General features: G+C 39.9%; 1 protein-coding gene across 2 annotated transcripts in view; it reads left to right on the top strand.

Annotated features, from left to right (window-relative positions):
* Positions 1 to 9,959, top strand: part of ctdp1 (CTD (carboxy-terminal domain, RNA polymerase II, polypeptide A) phosphatase, subunit 1) — a 110,792-nt gene that overhangs the window by 29,027 nt on the left and 71,806 nt on the right. For both annotated transcript variants that reach the window (XM_034131124.1, XM_034131123.1), the window contains exons 9-11: positions 258 to 399; positions 1,924 to 2,148; positions 5,991 to 6,144. In XM_034131124.1, coding sequence (XP_033987015.1) covers positions 258 to 399; positions 1,924 to 2,148; positions 5,991 to 6,144 — 521 coding nt within the window. The remainder of the gene's footprint in view (positions 1 to 257; positions 400 to 1,923; positions 2,149 to 5,990; positions 6,145 to 9,959) is intronic.

The raw sequence follows: 9,959 nt of genomic DNA, 5'->3' as shown, positions 1-9,959 counted from the left end.
TTTCCCCATAATAACTGCCACATCGCTGCACATTATCCCTTACATGTCTGATCACTGGTCTTAATTATTCAGCAGACCCAGAGTGCAGTTGGGTAAAACACAAACATACAGATACAAATTCTACAATTGTAAATACAGAGTTACGAAATAAGGGCGCACTGAGACCTGCACTTTATGAAAGGAATACATCCGTTGATTGATGGCTTATAGATTTTGATTGCAAGCTAAAAACCTGGTTCTTGTTTTCTTCCACCCAGGCACAGAGAAGGTCCGTCAGGCTCAGGAATGTAAGCACCTCCATGTGGTGAACCCTGATTGGCTGTGGAGCTGTTTGGAGCGCTGGGATAGGGTGGAGGAGACGCTGTACCCTCTGAAGGAGGACTACACAAAGACAACCAGGTAAATAATTATAAAGACGAAAATAACATTTAAAGTGGGGGGTTGCTAATAACAAGCTAATCTAAAAAGACGTGTCTTTAGCTAAAGGAGATGTTTGATGAGCTGTGATGTGAAGTAGTGTCGGGCGAAGTGGAGGAATTTAAACGGCATGACATTTTTACAGAAGACTCACACAATGAAGTCTGGAATACATATAATTATGAGTACTTACTGGCTATGTAAAAGCAATAGAACAGCTAAAACCACCTCTTAAGGTCAGATAATTACATCAATTTACTTTAATGCACCCTTAATTATGCTCCTTATATCTGGAATAAATCAGGCATGAAGGCTTTTCTTTATTCCGCTGCTTTTTATAGAAAAAAATAAAATCATATTCTATTTTAGAATGTGTTTCTGTTCCGATTTTTTTTTAAGTACTCTGAATAGCCTCTTGTTGAAATAAGCTGTATATAAATAAACGTGCCTTGCCTTTAAAAACCAGACAAACACCATTATGCAATGTTTCAATATCCAAAATCTAAGATAATATCCAGTCTCATATCACAATATATCGATATAATATAGATATATTTGACAGCCCTAATGATAAAAATACATTAAACTTATGAACCACTCTACATTAAAGGTCACCTATTATGCAATATCCACTTCTCCATGTCTCTTCTACATCAACATGTGTCCCCTCTTCTTCATGTCTCTTCTACATCAACATGTGTCCCCTCTTCTTCATGTCTCTTCTACATCAACATGTGTCCCCTCTTCTTCATGTCTCTTCTACATCAACATGTGTCCCCTCTTCTTCATGTCTCTTCTTCATCAACATGTGTCCCCTCTTCTTCATGTCTCTTCTACATCAACATGTGTCCCCTCTTCTTCATGTCTCTTCTACATCAACATGTGTCCCCTCTTCTTCATGTCTCTTCTACATCAACATGTGTCCCCTCTTCTTCATGTCTCTTCTACATCAACATGTGTCCCCTCTTCTTCATGTCTCTTCTACATCAACATGTGTCCCCTCTTCTTCATGTCTCTTCTACATCAACATGTGTCCCCTCTTCTTCATGTCTCTTCTACATCAACATGTGTCCCCTCTGTGTAAAGAGATTCTGAAAATGAGCTGATCAGATTTTGGCCACTTAATGATGTCATAACGATGTGTTGTGTTGTGTAACCATTAGCCAATCAGCAACCAAGGTAACCCCCCCCCCCACCTTATCACCTGAATCTCCTCCTAGAGCACCATTGAGTTCTTTGTAACCAAATCTCTCTCAGAGGGGCGTGGGGAGGGGCTCCTTATTTTCATCTAAAGTAACAGACAGAGAATCAGCACTTTGGAAACAGGGCTGAAACAGAGGGGATTATGGGATGCTGCAATGATCTGTTTGGTGTTTCAGCCAATCAGAGACAGGCTCTGTATATATCTGAGACCTGTGATATATTGATGAAGAAGAGGATGATAGGGGACCTTTAAAATCCGATGATTATTTTAAACCTGAGATCTTTGTTCTTGTCGTTTTAAAGGAGCAACAGTCCAGCAGCCTTCCCTGATATTCAGGGTTCTCTGCAGAAGCATATTTTCCAGCCGGCTCCGATCCTCCTCAGATCCCAATCTGCCGCCCCTGAGGTCCGGACGTACGACCCCGTCACCGGGAAGCTGATCCGCCGGGGCCCTCAGGGGCCGAAGACCCCCTCCTACCTGCAGGGGTCCGGACCCTTCTCTGATCACAGAGACCTGTCAAGTCTCAGGTAAACACAGGAGTGGAGCGGTGTGATATAAGGATGATGAAATATTGATAAACACCTTTTCCGTGGCAGGTAAACAGCAGGAGTTTGTTGTATAGTTGCCAATTAATTTGTCAGTACATTTTTAATGAGATTAATACACAACATGTACAACCAAAAGCACAGCATTTCTTCTTTCAAAAAAATAACTAAAAGCACATAAGATAAAGAAAAATTAGACAACAGCAGTAACTTACAAAATATACAAAAAGCAGAATACATATGTAAGCTAACAATAATAACAATAACACAGACAAAAATAAATAAAAACAAACAAACCCAACCCTCTCTCCCAGACATATAAACACACACAAACACACACACACTCACACACTCACTCACTCACTCACTCACTCACTCACTCACTCACTCACTCACTCACTCACTCACTCTCACACACTCACTCACTCACTCACACACTCTCTCACTCTCTCACTCACTCACTCACTCACTCACTCACACACACACACACACACCACACACACACACACACACACACACACATACACACATACACACACACACACACACACACACACACAGGGTGTTCACTGTTGGGTGCCAGCAATTTTGTCAGTACTTCTGAATATTAGGCCTTAGTGTGGGTCAAGCTCTAACACATTTCTACACAACTACAAGTCCCATAATGCAAGTTCAAAGCAATTTGATTTGATCGTAATGGCCTCGCTGCAAGATCTGATACCTGTCAGTATAATAATAATAATACATTATATTGTAAAGCAATTTTGAGTCCTTGAAAAGCCCTATAAAAATATAAGGGAAGGTTAGGGTGGGGGGTATAGGACTATCAAACTTGATCAACCGGCATGGATTGATCGGGGGTGGGCTATGAGTAGACAAGAGGAGAAGAGATGAGTTTTGAAAAGGGACTATTCTCAGAATAGCGGAGATCTTTGCATGAATATGTTCAAAACGGTTTTTTTCAAAATGTAAAAAAGAATGTATAAAATTATAAATAGTGAAAAATTAAATATAAAATATTTCTAGTGTGAACCAAAATATAATACTAAATATTATACAAGTGATTTCTCTTAACCAAAATGGCATAAAAACACATATTATTCTAATACGGGTCCTTTTTGACCCACTTATGGAAGAGTGTAGGGTCCAGTCACTCGGGCATCTAAGGGTTAAAGAAAGTAGTGAGAGTTATGCTCCTCTGTTTAGTATTGACAATAGAATGGTATTATATCAGATCTTAAATGTATTGATTTGTCCTCTGGGCCTCGTTTCCTCCCTGAACTGAAACAGCTGTTTTGTCGGTGCTACACGACTTAATTTCCCTCAGTGGAGACATGCAGTGTCCTCAGCGCTCAACTGAGAAACAATAACTCCCAAACAAGCTTTTATTGTATGTAATATTTATAGGATTGGCACCAAGTAGCTCCCAAACAAGCCTCGATGTTGTGTTTTAATACGCATCAGCACTCTGGGTCTATAAGGAGCCGAGTAAAATCCAGGATACTTAACAGTGTGAAATACTAATTAAAAAAAAGATGCATTTTGCAAATGTTTGATTTTACGGTCATGTCCTCATTCAATTGCCACCGTCCATCATTTTGTCATTCAACTAGTTTTTAAAGGTCACCTATCATGCTATTTTTAGGCAATAGCATAGGTCTCAGATATATACAAATATATAAAAAACATGTCTATGAAGTGTTTTGCTCAAAATACCAAACAGATCACCCATTCTAGCCATGCCTCATATCCCTCTATTTCACTTCCTGTTTCAAAAGTGCTGATTTGGGGTATAAAGATTTTTTAAAAAATGATAAAAAATCAAAAAGGAGGGGTCTGAGCTCATGCGGGACCCGGCAGCTACTGTCTAAACTAAATGCTGCCGTGATGAAACACCATATCATGGATTATCAAGGGTTATTTCTGAAACAGTATGGAGCTCAAAGGCTTTCTCTCTTGCCGGTTATACCACAAGGTGAGTTCCTTTTTATTTCCTGCTTCTTCACACACATGCTCTCCAGTACAGGTTAGCTCTGAGTGTTAGCGATGCTAATGTAAACACCGACCATATTACGTCCAAAACAAAAGCCAGCCTACATTTCCGATATTACGTCATATCGGACGCAAATCTGGATCAGCTCCGTTGTTCCCCCGTTTTTAAAGAGATTTGGGTACGGAGGAAAAGAGAGAGGGTTTTATTTTCTGACGCTGCGTGAGTTCCCTGACACACCAGGGACACATCTTTATGTATAAAAGACATCAACAAGTGCATTTTGCATGATAGGTCCCCTTTAATGCTAAAGAAGAGCAAGGTTTTGTCTTAGCTGGATGACGTCATCTGAACAGGACATCGCACGCTCACTGCTTGATAGCGCGTGAAGGTCCGTTTACGCCGGTTGTTAAGCAACATCGTTATGGGGAAATGCAAGTCTGTGTCCAAATGGTTGGAAGATAAGGAGGAAGGACAATCAATACTGTATATAGTCAATGTGAGGTAAAGTGTGTCGCCAATGTAATGTTCAAACTCCAAGTGGCGATGAGGTCTTAAAATGTATGGAAAGGGTCCAAAGTTCCAAAAATACTTAAAAGTTCCAAAAATACTTAAAGTTCAAAATATACTTAAAGTTCCAAAAATACTTAAAGTTCCAAAAATACTTAAAGATCCAAAAATACCCTAAATTCCAAAAATACTTAAAGTTCCAAAAATACTTAAAGTTCCAAAAATACTTAAAGATCCAAAAATACTTAAAGTTCCAAAAATACCCTAAATTCCAAAAATACTTAAAGTTCCAAAAATACTTAAAGTTCCAAATATACTTAAAGTTCCAAAAATACTTAAAGTTCCAAAAATACTTAAAGTTCCAAAAATACTTAAAGATCCAAATATACTTAAAGTTCCAAAAATACTGTAAATTCCAAAAATACTTAAAGTTCCAAAAATACCGCAAATGGTTGGAAGATAAGGAGGAAGGACAATCAATACTGAATATAGTCAATGTGAGGTAAAGTGTGTCGCCAAGGTAACCGGTTAAAACTCCAAGTGGCGATGAGGTCTTAAAATGTATGGAAAGGGTCTTAAAAAAGGTCTTAAAAGGAATTACATGTGACTTCAGGATTCCTGCATATACCCTGCTCCTGTAGTGTCTTTATAAAACTTGTGTGCATGTCAATGGTCAGCAAAGCCTAAAAGGAGTGAAGCACTAGAGCTCGTGGAATAAAAAGTCATTTAGGCGTTCTCTCTTCACCGACAGTCTTAAATGTGTTTTAATAGAATATATCTACGATGTAATTGATTATCACAAGCTTAACATTGGCCCACATAATTCATGGATTAGTGGCTTTATGGAGTTTTCAGGGAGTTGCATAAACTTGGATTTTTAGCATCAAAGAAGATCTGTTTAATTAAGCGTTGCCGAGAGGAAGTAACCCGCATAAGATTTACATCTAATAGATAATTAGAGAGAGAGAGAATCTTCTCACTTCTGCAGCTCCAGCCTTCACTTTCTCACCCTAAACTCATCCTCTGCAGAGTGTGTGAGATGTGAGAAATGTGCTGATTGCGTACAGTGTTTGCAAATGAATGCTGCTCCTGTTTCAAAATGCAAACACGATAACAAACAGGTTTGCAAAAGCACTTCACATAGAAAGAGGAAAGAAAGACAATGAAAGCACTTAACCAACCGTATCAAACCTTTTTATCTTAACCTGCAAACTAGAATCAGGGAAATCATATTCGTAATGTATTTTATTATCTATAAAACGGCACTAAATCAGATTACATGCATTGTGTATTATGCTGATTTCTTTGTTATTTATTCCAACAGAGGAGCTTCTTCGAGCCATCAGGATGGAGCGGACGGATCGAACCGAGACGACGAGCAGCCCGGTCCGTCTCGAAGGAAACGTCAGCTGAGCATGTCTGAAACCATGCCGCTGTACACACTCTGCAAGGAGGACCTGGAGAGCATGGACCGAGAGGTGAGTCAGACGGGAGATGTGGATTAAGGTCACGTTCACACCTATAGTCCGCTTCTTTGTTGAAATACTGTTCAACCATTGGTCAGACATTAAGGAGGTAAAAAATGCAAACCCCGGCTATTTCTACCGTAGCTTTGGAGCATCGGCAGGTTATTTTTTTTAATGCTGCTGTTAATCTGGAGAGCATATCAACAGACTCTAGTGGCCCGCGTAGGATTATACAATCAGACGACGTGCGATAAAAAACATTATAACACATATAATGAGAGACGTTCACACCAACACAACGATCTGCACTAAGCTGTTAAACGCACCAGGATTCGATTCAACCGGACTATACAAGGCTGGCATGAATGCGACATAACTCTCAATTTTTTTTAACCTGTTAAGCCTCGAGCCTGTTTTTCAGGTCTCAGGCTCGAAAATGACATGCCCAGAACAAATGACTATATCTTCACTTCTAAAAGGGGTAAATTAATAATCTTTTTTCTCAAAGCAATGATAAACCTGTGAGTTGGATTTAGAAAAGTCAGAATCAATATAGATGTTTTTTATTTTAAAGTAAATTCAGATTGAACATAGTAAAAAAATGTAAATGATAGTGTCCGTCCAAAAAGAAACATGACTTATAGTGAAAACCACCTTTGAATGATGGGATAGTAGACTAAGAGCTTTAGGAATCCAAACTATAACATATAATAAGTACCCTGTATCAAGATTGATGCAAAACAAGTGACATCTGACCTTTTTAGAAAGATTTAGCAAAAGAACCCACCTTTGTGGTCATTTGGGTGGATTTTCCATATCTCTGGAACCCATTGGTCGATTTTGATGATTGACACCTCTTTTTAACCGTTAGAGCCAATAGAATCGAGGGGAGGTTCCTAAATCCATCTACACGTTACCAATTGAGAAGTGAGACTGATGCGCACGCAGTTTGCCCAAACCGAAAGCTATGTTACGCTTTGAAAACTGTAAACTACGCTTATTGCCATAAATGTTATGATGGATTATCAGTAATCATTTCAAAGTGACACAGAGACATTGGATTAACCTTCAGCAGCGTTTATATGCGTTTTAATGCCTTGAACACAACTTTTGATCAGAAAACAGCAAAGGTGAGACATATTTGCCGTTTTGGCACCGTAAAGTGAAGTTGTGTGTTGTCTTTGCTGGCTTTCGCTGCCGTGAGTTTTGGTCGTGGAGTGATGATACTTATACCATTGGAATCTCAGCTTTCATGTGATATCTTGTTTGTGCAGATCCGATGAAGTATAAACTATTTCTACCGTGAGTTATGTGCTAAGTGCGTTAGCACTCTTTCGCTTAGTGCTAATTCAGAGGCTCGGCGTTAGACTTGTCTTTTGTTTCGGTAAAAATGGTTCATATCGTCAGGTAGCTGAGTTTCTTCCCGTTAAGTGGGTATGACACATTCATAGTTTGTTAAATGTTAAGAAGCCCTTAATTAAGTGTTAAGAAGCCCTTAATTAAGTGCTAATTCAGAGGCTCGGCGTTAGACTTGTGTTTTGTTTCGGTAAAAATGGTCCATATCATCAGATAGCTGAGTTTCTTACCGTTAAGTGGGTATGACACATTCATAGTTTGTTAGTTTGTGAAGCCCTCAGACGCTGTTTCTTGCAAGATGTTGCGGGGCTTAACAGGTTAAGAGTAAGAGCAGGAAGAATGTGATGTAAATGAGTCTATTGCGTATGTAGAGAAGCGGATATTACATCTTGATCAGTTGGAAAAACAATATATTATATAAAAAAACTCAGCAGGGATTCTGGGTTGGTGTTTTTCGTCGGTTTTATTTCCTTTGCCAGCTCACAGCGGGATATAAGTGCATCCACCTGCAGAATTACCGCTCTGTCGGAGGGCCGAACTACAATTTCCCACAATCGAATAACCTTTGAGGACGTCACCGTAAACATCTTGATTTACTGACGCCGTGCTGTTCGCTTCGTGTAGGAGGAAGTCTTTCTGCTCCTTTCCACCTCTTCCTTTGGACTTCCTGCTCTACTTCACCTCTGATCTGCTTTCTTTTGCAGACCTGTAATGAAGTATTGCACAGAACAAGTACACTCTTCTCCATCTTCAGCCTTCGCCTTCTCACCCTTACCTCATCATCTGCAAAGTGTGCTGATTATGTACATAGTTTGCAAACGAACATCAAAAAGGATAATAACACGTGACCTAACAAAGTTAGCGCTTCACATAGCAAACAAAAAACACATTAAATGTTATATAAATTATCATAACTGTAAGAGAATGAAAGCCCTTTTTAACCTGTAATATAAGCGTTTTTTAGACAAGGAATTTATAATTAATTTGATATTTTATTAATTGTTATGATTGTTTAAGTGGCAAAAAAATGCCTTGTGGCGTACTTACTGCACATAACAAGTATTTTGCAATTAAACTTTACACTGTTATTGGTAGTTGCATGGTGTGTAAATGCTGAGATACACTTAATAATATTTCTACGGAAACATTATTAACATATTATTACACAGCTTAGTTGAATACTTGATTCTGATTGTTCAATATGGATTTTTCAGAGGTTGTTAAGTAAGGGATAATGTGCAGCGAGGCGGTCATTATGGGTAAAAGAACACCCGACAGGCTTTTTATTGATTTAAAAAATAGTATTATTGATTTCAAATGACACGCATCCGCTAAGAAAAATAGTCCGTTGTTACCGTTTGAACTAACGTAGCAACGGCAGGAGCTGCTTCGATAGCGTTTTTGAGGAGCTTTTTGATTACAGATTTGAAAACATCGTTGCTTGCTTTAAAAGTAGCACATTTCATGATGTCAAACCTTGGGAAGTATCTAGATATCCCTGCCCTAATGCCAAAGTAACTGGCAACTGAATATGTGTCGCCGTTTGATGTCTATGTCTGGACCGTTGCGTAAAAAGGACCACAGCTCAGTGTTGAGGGTTTCTGCCCCGTTGCTGTCAAACTCTGTTGGTTGTTTTTTTTTCAATCAGCCGGTCTTTAAATAGTTTCATAGCCCATAATGTGGTCCGTCTTTTCGCCTCTCTTATGCCCCTTTCACACCAACGCGGTTCCAGGGCAGGTTCGGAGCTGGAGCTGGAGCTTGAAAAGCACTGGTTTTTCCTGTTCTCACCACAGCGGAGCCGCCTCTAAGCTCCGGAATCCGGTTCGTTTCAAGCACCAAAAAGTTGTCGGTCTAGAAAGCAAGCACCGCATACGTCACGCTTACGTCGGATCTGGGCTGTGTCCAAATAACACGCGACATCCGCCTTTCCGCCAGCTTCAACATGATCTGTGGAAATAACATTGAGAATCAGTTTTAATGTTATACCATCGTAATGAATGCTGCAAAGCTGGGTATTTTGAGCTCGGTGCATGCAGAGGCTAACAACAGCTAGCTCTAACGCCATCGAATAGGACGTATATTTACCTTCTTTCTCCTACCGAATCGTCGTTGAAGTTGATGATGATGATTGTAAAGAACTTTTTAATGTAGCATGTAACGGCTGTAAAGTTGGTCGTCCCATTTCTTCCATTTCGTTTCGACAGAGCAAAACGAGTAGCGCTTCAATACAATCGGCCATTGTTGTTGTTGTCGATGTGAGGGAGTTCCGCGCGGTTTGGCTTTATGAAGCAGGCACGCAAACGGTTACGTCATGACGCAATGACGCAGCACCAGTCGGGCTCTGAGCGGTGTGCACAGAGCGGGAGCTGAACCGAAGAACCGGTTCCGAACCAGAAAAGCTCTAGCACGGAGCTAGCACGGAGCTAGCACGGGAAAAGCCTTGGTGTGAAAGGGGCATTACTTCTCCGCTG

The sequence above is a fragment of the Trematomus bernacchii genome, unplaced genomic scaffold (genome assembly GCF_902827165.1).
Source record: "Trematomus bernacchii unplaced genomic scaffold, fTreBer1.1, whole genome shotgun sequence".
Lineage (NCBI taxonomy): Eukaryota > Metazoa > Chordata > Actinopteri > Perciformes > Nototheniidae > Trematomus > Trematomus bernacchii.
The sequence above is the reverse complement of the archived record's forward strand: the minus strand, read 5'-3'. Positions and strand labels throughout refer to the sequence as shown.